General features: G+C 38.7%; 1 protein-coding gene across 5 annotated transcripts in view; it reads left to right on the top strand.

The window, feature by feature from the left end:
* The window catches only part of LOC110458360, a 69,369-nt gene extending 50,238 nt beyond the window's left edge, over nucleotides 1–19,131 (top strand). For 4 of the 5 annotated variants that reach the window (XM_021510018.1, XM_021510019.1, XM_021510022.1 and 1 more), the window contains exons 10-13: nucleotides 1,292–1,437; nucleotides 2,880–2,951; nucleotides 9,110–9,254; nucleotides 16,696–19,131. In XM_021510018.1, coding sequence (XP_021365693.1) covers nucleotides 1,292–1,437; nucleotides 2,880–2,951; nucleotides 9,110–9,254; nucleotides 16,696–17,350 — 1,018 coding nt within the window. In that variant the 3' untranslated portion in view covers nucleotides 17,351–19,131. The remainder of the gene's footprint in view (nucleotides 1–1,291; nucleotides 1,438–2,879; nucleotides 2,952–9,109; nucleotides 9,255–16,695) is intronic. The other variant, XM_021510023.1, reaches the window with a different exon arrangement.
* The last annotated feature ends 1,790 nt before the right edge of the window (nucleotides 19,132–20,921 follow it).

Raw genomic sequence — 20,921 nt, 5'->3', positions numbered from 1 at the left:
GAAAAAATGGGGGGGGGGGGGGGGGGGGGGGTGTTACGATCAAGCAAATCGCGGGGTCCTTGCTGTCCTGTCAGTGTCCTTTATAATGAAATATATTAGAGATTGCGCTTCAAATGTGTGATATCTTGTGTCAGACCCTTTGTTATATCTATATATATATTGATAATTAATATTATATGACGTATTTTCCTATACCCTCATTGGTTGGATCGTAATTACCTGGGGTCGGTGATTTGTTATACATGGTGTACTTACCCGGTCTTACTTTTTTATGTTAGGTGAATATTGATTTTATGTCGTCATTTCAATTGTGACGTCACAATGGTTTCTGCCAAATGCAGTACTTTCCTCCGTACAATTTTCATACGTTCTTTCTTTTTTCATGATTTAAACAACTATTAAGCATCTAATATCACAATTATATCACAGTTACACACTTTAATTTCGGTGAGTATGAGGTTATATGGACATGAGGGTTATATAACCACATATTGCACCTCAACAAAAGTACATAATTGATAAAAGTCGATAATTTCAATACATCAGTTGATGCTTTAATTAATTAAGTTAGATTCACGCTGGGTGTCATTGACATTTAAGGTCCCAAGATGACAGATATCCAATCAAACGGGTTCTTGCCATCAGGGAAATTGCTACATCTTGTAGATGGCATTTCTAAATCGGGCCAATTATTTGTATCCATGCAACGGTAGTTAACCTTTGATTGAATCGGCCTAGCTATAGGCTAGGCAGATGCTGTCTTATCAAATACCGCACGAAATCTCGTAAACAGCCAACACGTGACAGTTTTCGAATGATCTCGACACTCCATAAATCTTTTGTAGACAATATTGTATTGCTATTATTACCATAACACATGCAATCTTTAATGCTTTCCTAAAAACAGAAACCCATTATTTGAGTTTATGATGTCACACCGTCTATATTAAATCTCACAGAAGCCTGTGTTATGCTTGTTTATAATGTCAAATCGACGGTTTGATTAGATTTCGCCTCGTGCGACTTGCGACATGGTACCAGGATGCACCAACCAAGTGCATCCGGTGTTTATATACAAATCCAAAACGAGGCATGAGTTATATTCTATTTGACTTACTGTTTGCGGCAAATAAAATTGATGTTTTTGAGAATAATTAATAAAATCTGTGAAATAAATAAAAATACATGTAAGAAGTAACGAATTTTGTCGTTTTGAACATTTGTTTTTAACGTAATCAACGTATATGCATTTAACAAACATTTTCCTAATTTAAGTTACATTTGATTTCAGACCAATTCATGATGCCGTTGAAAATGACAACGTCGAGCTTGTGCGCATGCTCCTAGCTTTTGGTGCCGACCCGACGTTATCGACATATGGTGGGAAAACCCCTCTAAAAATAGCCCGATCTGACAGAATGAAACAACTCCTAGAAGGTAAATATGATGTATACACATGCACGTACTAAATCGTACTGATGAATTCTTGTTGAATTTTATTGTTCAAACATTTACTTTTAAATCTCTGAGGACATTTCAAAATTTAGGAGATTTGAGGTACGATTTTAATACTTAATGGTTATTGTAAGTATCAGACCAAACTGATTAAGGTCAAAAATGGATCCAATAGGTCAAAAAAGATGAGGTAGAACATATATATACAATAGCACCAACGTGCAAGTCAAAATCGACCAAACGTTCCGGAAGAGTAAGCATCCGTGATGACGTCGACTATGCAGTCCATGAAAATATGTCAATTTCCAGCGATCTGAAACAGGCTTTTATCACGAAATATACAGTGAACTCATATTTGGAATAATGTCATGATGACGTCATGGCAACGAAAAAGTTTCTCGGGTAGATTGAGACATTTCTGTAAGAAACCTGGAATACGTGACATATCGATCGCCAGTCGGCATTTACGTTAAAGTTCGAATTAATTGATTGATAATTTAAAGCATGCTCTTTAGAAGTCGTTCAACGTTGATGTGAAAACTGATATTCTGAAAGAGCAGGGTTCCGGGGTACTACAGAAAGCAGTTTGCTGTTCAATTTCCACATTATTTACAAAAAGTCATAGGTAAATTTCGAGTATAACAAAGAAAGCTAGAGTACAGATGCCCACTTATGACACATCCTGTGTCGTTTAGAACACACCAACATTAGTCTCTGCCTCGACGTACTGCGGCCTATGCACACGGTCGGATCAGGTCGTAGGGTTCTGGAAACCTTTGCCCAGAAAGCACTGTGATGGTTTCAGCTGTCTGGAGCTTTCCTGTTTCAATATCACTAGCCAATTACGAGTTACATATAACGCGATATTCTATTCCAAAACATTTCAGCTTTTTGGTTTGAGCAGCTACGGTAAGGAAGCTGTTCAACGTGACTAACGTTACAGGATAAGGAAAGCGTCTCTGACTTGATCTAAAACTCAATGAAGTGTCTCCACAATTTAATCGTTCTTTGCAAACATATCTTAAATGCGCAGGTACATTCGAAAGCTTGACACCGGCCATTTAATATGAAAAGGCGATATGTTGAGGAATTCGCGTGATATCGCCAATTCAAATAACTTGTATCAGGCATATACATGTATAAGTGATCAATTGTTCAATGTGAACATGCGATATCATAACACGGTTATACATATCAATATATTAGCGTCCTTGAACTTCAGCTTTTGTTTTGTAAATTTTGAGACAACCCCTCAAGTCTCGACTTGTCTGCTTCCGTCTCGGTTTCCGTTTCGGTTTCCGCTGTCAGTATCCGCTGACGTTAGAATTATCTTTTAAGGATGGAATTTTATATGTGTATAAATGGTTTATCTAAAGTATATTGTCCCCCTTGTGTTTATTTCTATACATTTTCATTTTATTTAGGTCACCTTGGAGATCTTAATGGGTTCGCCAGTGACCAGGACCGTACCGTCTGGCCATGTGCAGCTTTTGGAGGTACATTTATAGACACTATTCCATACCCAAATTCCAACCCACCAACCGAATTGTTTCCGCTACGCTCCTTCCCACAATGAAACCCTCCACTCCTTCTCCCTTCTTTATAGACGAATCCCATAAACAGTGAATATAGTATACGAATGATTATTCCTTATAATTCAATTTAAAAAGACACAACACTTTTTAGCTCATAGTTAAAACTTTTTATTCTGTCCTTTTACAAGCAAGACCATTTTGAACTTAACACAATATTGCGCCGTTATTTCTTCGCTGAACATTTCTACCGTCAGAAATTGGAATTTCAAATACCGCACCAAGCATTGCAGTATACGACGTCATCACTTTTTGTGTTGTCTATTTATGTTTACGTTATACAATGTAATATGAAAAGTCATTAGGAGATAGCCGGATACATGTTCAGTTTGAAAAGCAGACGCAATACTTGCAGAAAGTGATGCTTAATGCAGTACTCCAATAGAGAAACCATGACGTCATGTTCCTCATCTCCAAATTAATAGTAACGGACGAAAGCTGCGCAGGTTCAATACAAATAATTTGATTTGCGAGGAAGTGAGGAATTACAGTTTAAATGTGCTTTAAAGAGGAGGGTCTGCGTCGGTAGCCAATACAGGTTTAACTGTGTTTTGATGGTATATAGCCGCGCGGTAGCCACTCTAGTTTCATTACGATTTTATAGAACAGAGCCGTTTCGGTAACTATAATACGGTGGCTGAATTGTGCCATTTCGACTCATCGTTATTTCGTGTTGCAAGATCTAGAGTTAACGACACGACAACCATCGGTATTTCGCAACGAGAAGACGATGGTTAGCGCTGTTTCTTTTCGTTGTCGCCACTGACGCGAAGGATCGAAGAGGCGAATATTTAAAAGGACGCTAATTTACGTCTCCTAGTCTTCGTTTCGCTGGCAAGATGACAGAACAAAGTATGGCAGTAATTGTTGTCCCTTTGCTGCACACAACGCCAAGGCGACGGAACAAAAAGAATGTTCCGCTGACCCGGCGTTGTCGAACGCGGCGAATGGGCGTTATTGAGAGTCTTCCTACATACATGCACCTTCATTTTCACTCCTTCTTTGCGTCTTGAGAGGCGAAGGGATGAAGGAACGCTAATTATTTTACCCCTTGTGACGAAATATTTGATACAAGAATACCAATGCGACGAAGCAAAAACTATTCTCCTATCGCCACCGTTACTGAAAATAAGGATGCGACGAAATGGTACAATTTGGTCAGCATAATTTACTGTAGATTGGTTTGTTTTGATGGGACAGGGATGTGGTGATAACAATTGTTTTAGCTAGTGTTCATTGATGGTGCAACACCCGTTAGAGTCAGATTGTAAATCCCCAGTCAGATTGTGATTCCCGAGTCAGATTGTGATTCCCGAGTCAGATTGTGAATCCCCAGTCATCCCCAGTCAGATTGTGATTCTCCAGTCAGATTGTGATTCCCCCAGTCAGATTGTGATTCCCCAGTCAGATTGTGAATCCCCAGTCAGATTGTGATTCCCCATTCAGATTGTGAATCCCCAGTCAGATTGTGAATCCCCTGTCAGATTGTGATTCCCCAGTCAGATTGTGATTCCCAGTCAGATTGTGAATCCCCAGTCTGATTGTGATTCCCCAGTCAGATTGTGATTCCCCAGTCAGATTGTGAATCCCCAGTCAGATTTAGATTCCCCAGTCAGATTATGCTTTTCAGCAGGATGGCAAGCCAATGTGTAAAATCACAAAGCTTAATGGTGTTTTTGCAGTCAGATGATCAGCCGAGGGTGTAAAGTTACCTTTAACATGGGGTATAAGGTCAATCGAATGATCGGTACATGGTGTAAGATCACCAGTCAGATGGTGCATTGTCAGTCACATGACCAGTCGATAATGTTAACCTCAAATCAGATGGTTGATCGCTAGTAAGATGGTGCATTGTCCGTTTGATGATCGGTCAATGGTGTGAAATCACCATTAAGTTGGCGTATTGTCCGTTTGGTGATCGGTCAATGGTGTGAATTCACCATTAAGATGGTGCATCGTCCGTTTGATGATCCGTCAATGGTGTGAAATCGCCATTAAGATGGTGCATTGTCCGTTAGATGATCGGTCAATGGTGTGAATTCACCATTAAGATGGCGTATTGTTCGTTTGATGATCGGCCAATGGAGTGAAATCCCCATTAAGATGGTGCATTCTCCGTTTGATGATCGGTCAATGGTGGGAAATCACCATTAAGAGGGCGTATTGTCCGTTGGAGGATCGGTCAATGGTGTTAAATCACCATTAAGATGGCGCATTGTCAGTCACATGACCAGTCGATAATGTTAGCCTCAAATCAGATGGTTGAACGCTAGTAAGATGGTGCATCGTCCGTTTGATGATCTGTCAATGGAGTGAAATAACCATTAAGATGGCGCATTGTCAGTCACATGACCAGTCGATAATGTTAGCCTCAAATCAGATGGTTGATCGCTAGTAAGATGGTGCATTGTCCGTTAGATGATCGGTCAATGGTGAGAAATAACCATTAAGATGGCGCATTGTCAGTCACATGACCAGTCGATAATGTTAACCTCAAATCAGGTGGTTGATCGCTAGTAAGATGGTGCATTGTCAGTCGCATGACCAGTCGATAATGTTAATCTCAAATCAGATGGTTGAACGCTAGTAAGATGGTGCATTGTCCGTTAGATGATCGGTCAATGGAGTGAAATCACCATTAAGATGGCGTATTGTCCACATGATGAGTGGTCGTTGATGTTAGAGCACCAGTCAGAAGCGTACGTGACAGACGCGTATTTATGAGGGTAATTAGTAGAGGCGTTTGACTCGGTATCTTCGCGATAAAGGGGAAGCAGGAAACTAGTGTCGTTCTAATCGATAGCTGATCCGAGAATTTTCTGGATTCACACACAAAATCCATTATAGGCGAAACAACCTGTCTGTATGTCCCGAAAGGTACGGATACCTATATTTATGTGTCATTGTCTAGTCTGGGATACGATTTAATGTACATGTAGCTTGTATGCCGTTTTAGAAAACTTCAAACTTCTATCAACGAGATCTGCCATCATTGTATATGGGTTAAAAGCTAGGTTGATCGATTGAATTTCGATTTTTCTGACCCTCGGGCTGTCATTCACACAAATAGGTTTCGAACCCTCGGGCTAACATACAGTTCAATTCAATATTGAATTGCTTTTTTTCGAACCCTCGTCATACTTACACCCCGAGGGTTTCGGAACCTTCGGGTAAGCATACGAACAGAGGGTTTCCGTGCCCTCGTCAAACGATAGAGTCGGAGGGTTCTCTTACTAAAGTGACACTTTCCGGTTTATATTTTACTTTAAACATGTTCGTTTACTTCCTAATGGTGGAAGTACATGTAAATATTAGGTCGTCACGGTACATTTTCACTGCTTATGAACATCAGCAATGGTTATCATGGGTGTGAGGATCGACAATATAGTACCACTTTTTGGTGAGCATGAGCTTGAAGTTCCGTTGAGCGTCCTAACACTGTTTTTCTCTTTTAAGTATATTTAAGGATTGGTTGTCATATTTTTGACATGCATTGGTGTGTAACATACATTGGCTTACCTACATATTGAATGGTGAGCGCTAGCGTACCATGTTAAATATATAGGTAAGCCAATGTATTTACATTTTATGTTAATCAACTTACAGTTCACGTAGAAATAAAGACATACTATAAGTCTGAACACGTTTCAACGTCAGGGTACATCCAGATAGCCACCAGTTGACAGTGGAGCAGTGCAATCTCCAACGTTACAGTTATGACGTCATACGAAATAACATGCATTGGGCCCAGTAGAAACATCTAGTCTCTGTGCAGTGGAAATGTAAATATTGACAAATGTTTCCTGTCATTCAGGTTGTGTAAAAAAGGTAGTGAAAAAAACACCTTCTCGGCTTTGTCTCTGTAAAGTACAGATATTATTAAAACGCGACATTAGTTTATGTTATGTTGCTCACTTGACTAATGCACAGTGACAGTGCTGACACCAAAGCAATGTCCCCTGCACAACTTAAGTATCTGTTTGGCGTGTGTGGTATGCAATGACATATTTCACCGCGCGCCTTTTACATCTCCAGGAATCCCTTGTGGTTGTTGCGCTATGTCGTGTATACTTTTGGGTTGGTATCCCGGATGTGTAACCCGGATGCTAGCTTGGTACGATGACGAATCAATACTTGATAGTAACGTGATCTTGATTACGTAGTTTTATGCTGATCTAAAGTATAACTTGTTTGTAATGTACTCAAAGTAACCCTCAACAATCCAATTTGATTCAGATTAATTTTAGTAAAGCATAACCAAGCCTAGTTATTAGTTTTACCGTAGTCTTTTTGCTAAGATATTGAACAAATTAATAATAAATATAATATAAATCATTTTAACGTACCAGTGATTTGTCTTGTCACTGATCCAAACTTACGTATCGTTTTCACCTACTTTATTTGGAATTCTGTGGTTACCGAACGGTATTGATAAAAAATTCGATTAATCTAACATAGTTTGAGGCTGACGCTCGCGGCATGCTAGTCACGTGGCTATCGATCAATCCACGTGTCAATACTGTCTTCGGAACAGCTCAGACAGAACTACCGAAAATCATTTATTGACATAATGGGCGAACGTCTGTGAAAGCAGGGCACAGAATTCCGATAATTCTTTAGTATGAAAAGTTCACTTACAGTTATATGCGTATTTATTTGTATAGCCACGCGACAGTTTAGGGAGAAGGTTCATGTCCGTCTGTCTGTAGACACAATCTCGTCATGTCAACTTTCACCAGTGTCTGTCCGATTTCCTTCAAACCTGGCAGTATTTACCACCAACAAACAAATACAATTGAACGTGTGTACCCAGCACAGCGACCTCATGCTTTTTGGCAAAGATATTGCCCTTTTTGAATTACAGTTTTGTTTGGACAGCTAGTCCCAAATAACTTTTCTTTCAATTTCATAGAACTAGTGTTTAGGCTTATTTATCATTAGCTGTATATATATACATGTCTGTCGAGCATCCTCCTCTCCGAGCTATTACTTCGGTAGGGCCATACATACGGATCAGTACAAGTTTGGGGACTAATTGTTTTTACCTAGTTTTTTGCTGTTTTTGTTCTTCTTGTTAGTGCTCTTGTTGTATGTATGGGCACGATGAGCGTTTTCTGATGATTAAGACCCACCCTTTTACGGACGGATGAGCATTTACCTGTTGTTTATGTACATGTGTAAGCTAGCTTACAGTACTCTACTCATTCGACCGATGGCCATTGAACTGCATGCAATTTCCTGTCGTTATTTCGTTCTTTCATAACTTAATTCATTTCCGGAATATCAATATTGTTATTGCTACTTTTGAATATCAGGATAAGCCGTTTACATTCTGATAGTTTGTACAAACATGACCGAAAAGGATTGTCAGGTGTGTTTACCGCATCCCTCGAAATGTGACAAAACCATGTACTTGTGAAAATCAATCTATATCTATATATATATAGGCGAATGCGTAATGTTGAACAGGCATTTATGTTATCCGATTGGAATAAAGGTTAGGGATCCGTGATATAATGTCTGAAATTCAACAACACTATCACACAAAAGAACATATAGTATTGCACATCCTACCCCGTCTGTAGAAATTTCTAACCCGTTAACCGGTAGTTCATTCATGTAGTCAAGTGCGACAACTCTCAAGTGATTCTTTTCGATTCTTGTGAAGAAGTGAAAGATAGTGTGCCGTAGTAAGTTTTGGAAACTGGATTAAATGTCTTAGTATAATAAGCTTATTACACAGGGGCATGTCACATGTACGAACCGGCGTCACAGTGGTTATACAAAAATTGTGACGCCCGTTCGTACCTGTGGCACGTCCTCTTTGGTTTAGTATTGTATCCGCCCTCTCACACACGTACACACGCACACAACCACGCACGCACACAGGATATACACATACTGTAAACCTTCCCCTTCCCTTCCCCCTTTCCATATCGTAGCCTCTCCTCTCCCGTGATCTCCTCTACTTTTCCGGGTTGTTTGATTTGGTTTCATATTTACGAAACTGAATGCGTTGGTAATACGATATTTTCTACGTACTCGTTCACCTTTGGTTTCAGCAGACGATAAGACATTCCCGGGTATGGGCATTTTCAACAACATTCCTGCTGACCCTGCGGAGGAGGACGAAGGCGACTATATCATGGAATCACGTGACCCTGAATTCACGTGCTTCAAACTCGCCAAGACGGACAACAAGAATACGTAAGTACAATGCATTACAATTTGTTGTTTGATAATCGAGAGAACCCTGTCGACAGATTACCCGGACGAGATCGCTCCATGCGTAACATGATGGCACAATTTTTTTTTTACCACCTTGGAATTTCATTGGAAATATCGAAGCCTACAGTACGTGGGGTAGACGCCAGGTACTGGCTGCAGGTCGGCGATGTTCGTCTGAACACTACGGTTTACCTCCGCTACGAAAACTTGTCAGCTGTTTAAAGGGCGTAAAACACAAACAAACCGAATCATTGGAAATTATCTACGAAATTCCAGGTTTCCGCGCACATACGTGTAGAGAAGTAAGAAACAGGTAACACCTGGAAGTTGGAGGAATTTGGAAATGGGACAGTTCTATTTCGTTCGAAGCTATAAAACCATGTTTGCTCTTCAGAATTGGGAAAGATAAAACACTGAACAAAGTAGTCAGTATTTCCGAGAACCAATTTCGTGAAAGTGGTTAAAGCGTGTGATCGTCTACGATCGATCACGAGCCCTCCACCACTGGGTCGCCGGTTTGAGGCCCTCAAGATACCGTCCGGTGGTTTTCTCCGGGTACTCCGGCTTTCCTTACACCTGGTACGTCGTTAAATGTCAAAAAAACAACAACGAACAAACAAAAAAATAAACCGAAGTCGTGAAAGCAATTTGTAAAGAAATGTTTCCTATATCTTTATTTGTGACCCGGATACACAGCTGGGTCACATTGTGTTAGCATTCAACAATAATTTCTTGGGACATTGCCCTTATAGCACGCTTTAGTAGGTCATGCTGTGTGACTGACATACACGTTTATGTTCCATCAAATGTATGTATCATTATATCCTTCATACATATTAATAAGTGCTTGTATAAACCACGATCCTATATCCTGTGTTAGATTAATGGCCATAGTTTAGTTTCATCAAATGTATGTATCATAATAACCTTCACACATATTGATAGTTGCTTGTATAACCCACGATCCTATATCCTGTTTTAGATTAATGGCCATAGTTTAGTTTCATCAAATGAATGTATCATAACAACCTTCATACATATTGATAGATGCTTGTATAACCCACGATCCTATATCCTGGGTTAGATTAATGGCCATAGTTTAGTTTCATCAAATGTATGTACCATAATAACCTTCATACATATTGATAGTTGCTTGTATAACCCACGCTCCTATATCCTGTTTTAGATTAATGGCCATAGTTTAGTTTCATCAAATGTATGTATCATAACATCCTTCATACATATTGATAGTTGCTTGTATAACCCCCGATCCTATATCCTGTGTTAGATTAATGGCCATAGTTCAGTTTCATCAAATGTATGTATCATAATAACCTTCACACATATTGATAGTTGCTTGTATAACCCACGCTCCTATATCCTGTTTTAGATTAATGGCCATAGTTTAGTTTCATCAAATGTATGTATCATAACAACCTTCATACATATTGATAGATGCTTGTATAACCCACGATCCTATATCCTGTGTTAAATTAATGGCCATAGTTTAGTTTCATCAAATGTATGTATCATAACAACCTTCATACATATTGGTAGTTGCTTGTATAACCCACGATCCTATATCCTGTGTTAAATTAATGGCCATAGTTTAGTTTCATCAAATGAATGTATCATAACAACCTTCATACATATTGATAGATGCTTGTATAACCCACGATCCTATATCCTGTGTTAAATTAATGGCCATAGTTTAGTTTCATCAAATGTATGTATCATAATTTCCTTCATACATATTAATAGTTGCTTGTATAACCCACGATCCTATATCCTGTGTTAAATTAATGGCCATAGTTTAGTTTCATCAAATGTATGTATCATAACAACCTTCATACATATTGATAGATGCTTGTATAACCCACGATCCTATATCCTGTTTTAGATTAATGGCCATAGTTTAGTTTCATCAAATGTATGTATCATAACAACCTTCATACATATTGATAGATGCTTGTATAACCCACGATCCTATATCCTGTGTTAAATTAATGGCCATAGTTTAGTTTCATCAAATGTTTGTATCATAACAACCTTCATACATATTGATAGTTGCTTGTATAACTCACGATCCTATATCCTCTGTTAGATTAATGGCCATAGTTTAGTTTCATCAAATGTTTGTATCATAACAACCTTCATACATATTGATAGATGCTTGTATAACCCACGATCCTATATCCTGTGTTAAATTAATGGCCATAGTTTAGTTTCATCAAATGTATGTACCATAATAACCTTCATACATATTGATAGTTGCTTGTATAACCCACGCTCCTATATCCTGTTTTAGATTAATGGCCATAGTTTAGTTTCATCAAATGTTTGTATCATAACAACCTTCATACATATTGATAGATGCTTGTATAACCCACGATCCTATATCCTGTGTTAAATTAATGGCCATAGTTTAGTTTCATCAAATGTATGTATCATAACAACCTTCATACATATTGATAGATGCTTGTATAACCCACGATCCTATATCCTCTGTTAGATTAATGGCCATAGTGAAGTAGATACATCCGTACTGATATGACAATACAACTAGGGTTATGTTTATTTTAACGTGATTGATGGCGATACATACCAATAAACATCAATACCATTAGGAATATATTGATGTATATTTCGTATTTAGATTCTTTGAGAAATCCCTCAGTGTTTTTACTTCCGAAAGATGACGTCACTAGATTGGGATCTGTATCATACATCGTGTACGTCGCACGCGTGTATTGTTTCATATAGGCCAGTAAACTTACATGTATTTCTATAATAGTACTTTAATTACAAGGCCTGTAGCATCTTTATTTATATGTTATCGATTTAGAATTAAGGCCTGAACTTGCAATTTAGCGAAATTATATGACCAGAGCGTGAATTTTACGTTCTCGTTTCGGCTTGGAATCCGTTTGTAGCCCACCACCATCTGATGGTGGGCTATTCAAATCGCCCTGCGTCCATGGTCCGTCCTTTAACAATTCTTGTTATCGCTATTTCTCAGTTAGTACCAGAGGGATCTTTCTCAAATTTTACATGTAGCTCCCCTTTGGTCCCTCGTTGTGCAGGGCAGTTTTTGAGACTGATCGGATAAAAAAACATGGCCGACAGGCAGCCATCTTGGATTTTGATAGTGAAGGTTTTTTTTATCACTATTTCCCATAAAGTACTGAAGGGATCTTTCCTAAATTTGTTATGTATGCTTCCCTAGGTCTGTTGTTGTGCATGTTTAATTTTGAGAATGATCAGATAAAAAAAGGGCCGATAGGCCACCATCTTGGATTGTGACATTAAAGGTTAGTTATCGCTGTTTCTCTCAATAAATAGTGGAGAGATCTTTCTCAAATCTTATATGTAGGTTCCCCTAGGTCCTTAGTTGTGCATATTTACTTTTGAGACTGATCTGATAAACACGATGGCAGACAGGCTTCGATTTTTGACATTGAACGTTTGTTAGTACTATTTCTCAGGAATAACCTGGTGATCTTTCTCAAATTTGATACGTATGTTTCCCCTTGATCCCTCGTTGTGCATGCTATATTTTGAGACTGATCATTAAAACAAAATGGCTAAAGGAAAAACTAAACAGATCTTTCTCATATTGCAATGATCGATTCTATTTCTTTCACATTAAGTACTGTACTTGTAAATATGTGAAATGACAAACTCACTTTGAAGGTTGTCTTTTATACACAGCAGTATTAAGTTTAGATCAAAAGTTACCTCAAGGTGCATTTACTGTTAAAAAGAACTAATGAAGATGGTACAATGGTGAGCGCCAAGATCCCTCTTGGATCTCTTGTTATAATTTACAAAAGTAAACCACGTTTGCGCATGCTCAGGTAGTTGGAAATACGCCAACAAATGTTCGTAAATGAGCTTCTGAAGTATAGCCATACTATTTTTGAAACCAAATTGTAAATTAAAATGACAATAAAACCCTCCAGTCTTGTCAACATCTCCTCATCAAATGATCATAAGCAGTATCAAACTTCATTATAGAGTTTAGAATATACAGATTTCAAAACTCTTGCCATCGCACAGCGGACAGTTTCAAAAGTTACAGTGCGAACGCGAAACTGTCCGTTTTATATTGTCGGAATGTTAACGAAGGATTTGTAATAACACTGCAATTGTGTTTACATTGTATATTGGCACACAGTTATCAGAAACCATTTCGACTTCAAGCCAGTTCAAAAATGATTGTAATTGATTAGATGAAAACTACACCTATTAAGATTTACAAACAGGAATCCTTACGTGATTCTAACAATAAGAGTTTTAATTTGTCAGAAATACGCGTTTTATAAGACAAATGCAGTGTGGGAAGTAGAAGTAGGATCACGAGACTGGCTATGTAAACATTGACCCGATGCACGCAAGCGCGTGTATCCTACACCACTTGATATTTGTTAAAGGTTGATGAAATCCCAGGTCACGTGGTGATCACATGTTGGTAGGGAACAGTCATTTAGCATTGGCATAACTGATGGAATACCATCGCGCGCGGTGTTGCATACGAAATTCGATAATTTACGGAAATTTTGGTAGCATTATCAGAGAGTTGAGACATGACCAGACACAACTTGTCTTTAAATGCTTAAAGATATTAACTAGCAAGACTAGGTCTTTAATTTCTCCGAGATGTTTCCGCACTAGGTCACCCCTCCAGAATACGGCAGTAATCCGCTTTACTCGCCTGCCATCGATCTTATCCGGAGACAACGGACGGGACCGGTATCGATTTTATGTTGAACACAATACTTCCGGCGTTAATGTTTATGTCGTCACAAGCTGCCGAAGACTGTCGCCTTGTTTCTGAATGTTTTACGACCAAAATGGCTACGCTTACAAATGCCGGAGTCCACGCGATGTTATTTCATCTGTCGAGCGTTACAACGAAGTTAAGAGATAGCATATAGTTTATAAGTGTTAAACTGTTTATTCGTGTTATTTGAATATTAGCCATGTGAACCATATTTGTATATTGCAACGTAATGATATTTTGTGATACTGTGTATACACTCTATCTAGATAACAAGACCGAAATTACACCGAATTTAGTAGACGGTATATAGCGAAACAAAAACATCAGAATGACACTGATCCCATTGCGTTCAAAATCTTACAATAAAGACTGCAATTATGATTATATATACAATGTTTTCAAATATTGTATATTGTTATACAAGTATAATACGCCGGTGTAACGTTCGTTTATTTTTTATGCAGAGGTTCCGATGTTCGAATAACCGGAAGTCCAGGGGATCAAATTGATGTTATTGCAGACTAAACCTAACCTATTGTAGCGGGCTAACGTTTTGTTTGCACTGTTGTATCGGTAGAAACTAGAAATTGTTGCCATAGCAATGTCCATGTGGATTAATGATTTAACGGTCAAATCAGTTTAAACTGCAAGAAGAGCAAGAGGTGGTCCCGACATTCAAGAAGAGCACAATCATAAATAAGACTATTCGTGGGCGAACGGCACTTGTAGTGCGGTTCCATATATAACGAAGGCATACAATCTTGATGAAGTATCTCTTTCGCTGTTAACGTTACGGTTACGGGGCTGTTCAAGTAGTCCCTTATGAAATAAGACTTTGAAGAGTACACTAAATTAGGTATTGGGTTTACACTTGAGTAAATGGTAAAATGGGGGCGAGACCGATACTCAGCCATTTGATGAAGCGTTCCAGTATAGAAATGCAAATAGCAATTAGGGAACACGCAACAACTGAAAACAATGTTCCGTCGGGTACTCGTGATGTTTCCGTAGCGGGTATTCGTGAAAATTTTGCGGTCCCGTCTGGCAAAACATGTAGTACTACTGATGGTTCCGTCCGAGGGTAATAGTCGTTGTCCCTTCTATGGCTTTTGTAATAGTACTGGTGGTCCCGTCTGAGGGTACCCGTGGTACTACTGGTGGTTCCCTCCGAGTGTACACGTGGTACTACTGGGAATCCCGTTCGAGGGTACGCGTGGCACTACTGGTGGTCCCGTCCGAACGTACGCGTGGTGCAACTAGTGGTTCTGTCTGAGCGTACGCGTGGTACAACTAGTGGTCCGTCCGGTTTTACGCGTTATACTACTGGTGGTCCCTCCGATTGGACACGTGGTACAACTAGTGGTCCGTCCGAGCGTACGCGTGGTACAACTAGTGGTTCTGTCCGAGCGTACGTGGGGTACTACTGGTGGTCCATCCGATCGTACACCTAGTACTCTGTCTTTTGTACTACAAGTACTAGTGGTCCTTTTCGATGGTACTCGTGGTTCTTTCGGTGGCCCCCGCACAAGCACATGTGGTAATACTAGTACTTCTGAGCCCCTCCAATGACACTTATGGTACTAGCTGTAATCCCGTCCAAGGGTACTAGTTGGTTATACTAATGGTAGGTAGACCCGTCCGTAGGTACTCATGTTATTTCTGTTGGTCACGTCTAACGGTATTCGTGGTTCTCATTTCGGAGCATCTCGTCTAGTTACCATCTACTGCATTAACCTTTCTCTCGGTGCATATAAAAACATACCGGAGCAGTTTAACGACTGTAACATTTAAGTGTAAATAAACCAAAATGTCACATCACCTTCGCTTCGATGTGTTTCGTGCGGAATTCACATTGCATGGTTTCGTTAATGAGTAAACAGGGGCTAGCGTGCGATGGCAGATCAATACGAACTGCGTGGATCACGTAGACATTCCGAATTGGTCGATATCAGATGTACTGCCCGTTTGTAGCCGATATGGACCAGCCTCTTGGGTGAACGCCCTTGTCGATGTTTGGTAAAATATAGGAAGTTATCAGACATGTACCTCGGGTAACGCCCTCCTCCTCTGGGGCATAAAAGGGATAATTTGGCCGTCAAGCCGTATGGATTTACATACACATACACTACCGATACAAGGCTTACAAATATGAACTACTACCTGGGCCTAACTGTGATACAGTCATATCCAAAACAAAATCCATGGGAGGTTATTGTATACAGGGCTCCTTAAAAAAAGGAAAATTTATTTATTTTACTACAGCTGTGAAAACAGTTATATCAACATATATTAACCACTCTTGTTGCCTCAGGTGGTAGCGCACATGGGGTCTTCATAGGGGAGGACATCGGAGTACCCGGAGAAAACCTATTGGTCGGGAAGATGACCCCATATCTTTTCACGGCTGAGCGGGGAATCGAACCTCTTGCGTCTTTGAGAAAAGCTGGTGCACTATCCCTTGCACCACCCGGCCACCCTGCCGCTGTCCTTATTAATATTTTTGTTGTATAATGCATCATTTTGATAAGAAAATATACATAATTTTCATGTATAACTTCTTATTATTGATAAACGTACTGATCAAAGTATTTTAATATATAAAATGTTTAACTAATTTTCTGTTTTATTTTTTTGCAGGTCTGGGAATCACGTGCTGTTGAATGACGTCACAGATTTTCTGCAGATACGATTGGACGATGTCCTTAGTGATAGTAGTGTAAAATCCATGGTTACAAACGTCTCCAAAACGAGACTTGCAGCGACATCTTACGGCCAGACTCACCCTGAGCGCGTATCACGAATACCTGGCACCTCCGGAAAAGCAGTACCCTCGCGGGATCTGAAAGAAGTGTTTGACATTTGCTCTAAACGAAAAGCAGCTGCGAAAAGTGCCCTAGCTCAATCAAATTTCCCCCATAAATTCAAACATTACAAGTTACAGAAAGGATACGACTCGCAATTCGATACTCCTTCCACAAGTGCGCATGTGCGGGAGACCAATCGATTTCAACAAGTCGGTATCACAAAGTGCAATTTTGAGGAAACTAACTCGAAAAATTCGATGGCGTCATCGCGGGGATGTAAACTGGACATGCGCACTGCCACCGCATCTTCAGACTGTACTAGCGTTTCCGATAGTGTTTACGATTTTGATGACGTAACAGACGATTTTGCTGACGTTGCCGATAACTTTACTATGAGGATTGGCGCAGTGCCCGAAGACTTCCGAGTGTTCAACGGCCATCCGAATGTTACCGGTAATTGTAAACAGGACTTTGGTTCGAAATTATAGCCCTGTGAACCGCCTCCTTGAAAAGGCGGCAAATCAATCAGAATTGTGCATTTTCGTACATACGCGTGGGGAACATATCATGTTTTAATTGAGCTGTATGAATGCGATTTCTTAAACAGAAATATCTACAAAATTTAACGAGAAAAGGATGCGTAACATGTGTTTACATCAGGAAATTAGAAACGGGGAACTACAAATCATTGAAAAGGAATCGACCACAATATCAACGCTTTTAAAAAGTGTTTTAACTGACTTTTGGCGGATTTTAAAAACTTGACTGTAGTTCTTGCAATATTTCAAATCCTTTTATTCGACTTGATGCAAAACAGCATTTTAATTGTATTCGAAATGAAGTGCCATATATGTAGATAATTCAAAAATCAATATGCCACATAAATTGCATGGATACCATGGTAACTGGAGGGAAATGTACAGCAGTAATGTCAGGAACAAATAGGTGATAGATAACAAACAATGTTACTGGATGCGTAACACGGATTTTTATTGGATAACGTCAGGAAGGATTCGATTGGGTGATGCAACGAACCTGTACTTGGTGATGATACGATCGATTGTATTGGCTGTTGTCATGAAGGTTTCTATTTGATGATGTTGATTTGTTTTATTGAGTTATAAACAATAAGACGAAGGATAGTGAGTATATGCATTTTAAAATATTGGATCGCACATCTTATGAAACGGCATATACATGTATACGAGTGATTTTTTTTTATCGAACTTATGAATAAGTATTAAATGTTGAAAATATCGGATATCTGTAGTCTTTTAACTGGGTTGTTGATGATATTGTCGAATACTCATTGAAGGATACGATACAAAACGTGACATGATTCGTAAATGTGGTACTTAAGATTTTTTTTTCTGTTTAAAGTATCTACAAAGATGAGTGAGTTGACACGGGTGTTGTCTTTGTATGGGAGTAGTGTGTGGTATGATATATTATGGTTTACAGAAATGATCTCAAATATATAGTGTTTAAACTTCATTTGTAAAGTAAAGAACATATGTACAAGATATATTGTATGATGGATCTCGAGGTTTGTATATATATTATACTCTATAATCTATTAGGTATCTTAACCCTTGTTCTGCTGTTTTTAATAATGGACTCGTCCATATCAACAGATGGCAGAGTCTACTAAATCTACATAGGGGTGATTGGGTAAATGTATAAATATAACCTAGTTTATGACAGGTCTAAGGATACAGTCTAACAAGCTTTAACCGCGGACCAATATAACCAGAACGCACGACTCCATGTGCTCCAAGTTACCGTACTTACCCTGTTATTAACTAAATCTGATTTATTTACGGTAAAACCTCGTTATACTGTCATCGTTTGCCAAGAGAAAATTTGACGTTATAAAAGGAATTGGTGATTAATTGAATAAGAGATATAACGAGATTCATAAGGGAAAAAAGACTTACATTGGCGATAGCCGATGTAGTAAAAGTAACGAGGGGCGCTACATCAAGATTGGCTGTTTTTCCACCAGAAAATATTAATGTTTGAAAGGAAATACCGTCAAGATATGTTTATAGACATACACATTATATTTCTTTCCAAAATCTGCCTCATAGCGACGTTATAATTACAGTATAGTAAAATCGTTGTCAGGCTTAGGTAGAGGAATATCAGCACTGGTACTTCCTTGGTAGGGAATTGTTTGTGTCCTCTCGGAAGTCTATAAGGTCTGAATAAATTAACTTGTTATTGTAAGATAAAAATCGAATTTAAAAAACAAACAAACAAACAAACAGGGGAATAATTAAATATCACCAAAATCCTATTTCGAAATCCAAATAGAGAACATATTTTGCAAAATATGAAAGTTATTAAATGTTATGTTATATTGAAAATGTAAAAGAAGAATAAGACCATGAGCTCCGGGAGGTTAAGCGTCTTCTTATAAATGTACTTCACATTTTTTGGGGAGATAAAGTTAATAAGGTCTCAAAATATTCCACATAGTCTGAATAAAAAATATCAGCCTTTGGGAGAAAAATAAAGTCCATCATCTCGTGAATGATTAAGACCACAACGTGATACTTCCTTTGGACTAAACCTTCAGTTTCTTGTCGAGAGTCCATAAACATAAGCATAAACAGTCTGAATATATTAAGTCAACAAGGAAAAATAAAGGTTACATTGTCTAAAAATATAAAGTCCATATAGCTTTGATAAATATTCTAAATAAAGTAAAATCAATATTGCCTAAATAAAAGCTGAAAAAAGTTAATAATGATAATAAATGAAGTCTGTGATCTTGACAATTAAAGTAAACAAATGAAGTCTGTGATCTTGACAAATAAAGTAAACATTTTGATCTGCACGAGCGAAGTCAATATCATCTTCATGTAGTCACGACCAGCAAATGCATGTAGTCCGCTTAGATTAACACAGATGAAGCCATATATGGGATAATTATAATCTATCACTCCTATGTGTTATTAACAAAGAAATCTCAACGAGGGTTAAAAAACATTCGAAGTTTCTTGCGCCAGGCTTTGCTGAGTGCTGAACCTCAACACTCTTATCCCGAGGGTTGATATTTCTATGTCTGCATCGCAAATGGGTGATTGAATATTTCTCTCCCAAACTTTACATACTATTAATACCATATAAACCTATTTTATAATGGTGCACCCAAAATGCACAGCGCAATCCCCGAGCACGCATGAAATGTGTGACAGAACTGAAGACGCTTCCCTGGTTAAACTTCATTAAGTGATGACGCTCCTCTGGTTAGACGCCGCTTCCTTGGTAACACTGCATAAAGTGATGACGCTTCCCTGGTTACACTACATAAAGTAATGATGCAGTAGTGACGTTTTCAGAGTCACAGTCCGTGTGATCTGTCAAGTAATGACAGGATAATCTTTTCCCCAGCAAAAACGGGAAATAAACTGTGAAGTGTTGGAGAGTTATAGATTTTGACATTCATTTGATATGTGATCGATATTATTACAGATATATATTTAGCCCCATAATGTATTGTTGAAGAAATGTGATGGTACAAATTCAATTTTGTTAAATACTGGTTATGTTCCTTGTTTAATGATAACCGCTTGGGGGCGCTATGTACCTTGTTTAATGATAACCGCTTGGGGGCGCTTATCGTAGTTAGCTAACAATTAGCGAGGCAATTCGTTTTTATTTTCAACAAACGTCGTTCAGTATTACATATTCGTATGTGATCCGTGTATGTTATATATAGTTTATTGTTATCAGAATATTGTTTTGTTTTTAGGTCACCTGAGCTTTAGCTCAAGTGACCTATTGCTATCCGTTTTCGTCCGTCGTCGTCCGTCGTCCGTCGTCCGTCGTCCGTTAACATTTTACATTTCAAACTTAAAGTCAAGTTCTGCTGGGCCGATTGAACTGAAAGTTGATAGGAATGATCGCCTCATGGTCCTGACAAAGTGTTGTTATTTTTCGGGTCGATCAGAAATCCAATATGGCCGCCACGGCCGCCATTTTGAAAACCTATTTCAAACTTAAAGTCAAGTTCTGCTGGACCGATTGAACTGAAAGTTGGTAGGAATGATC

This window comes from Mizuhopecten yessoensis, unplaced genomic scaffold (assembly GCF_002113885.1).
Source record: "Mizuhopecten yessoensis strain PY_sf001 unplaced genomic scaffold, ASM211388v2 scaffold9561, whole genome shotgun sequence".
Lineage (NCBI taxonomy): Eukaryota > Metazoa > Mollusca > Bivalvia > Pectinida > Pectinidae > Mizuhopecten > Mizuhopecten yessoensis.
Note: the sequence above shows the minus strand (reverse complement) of the source record. Positions and strands in the feature narration are given on the sequence as shown.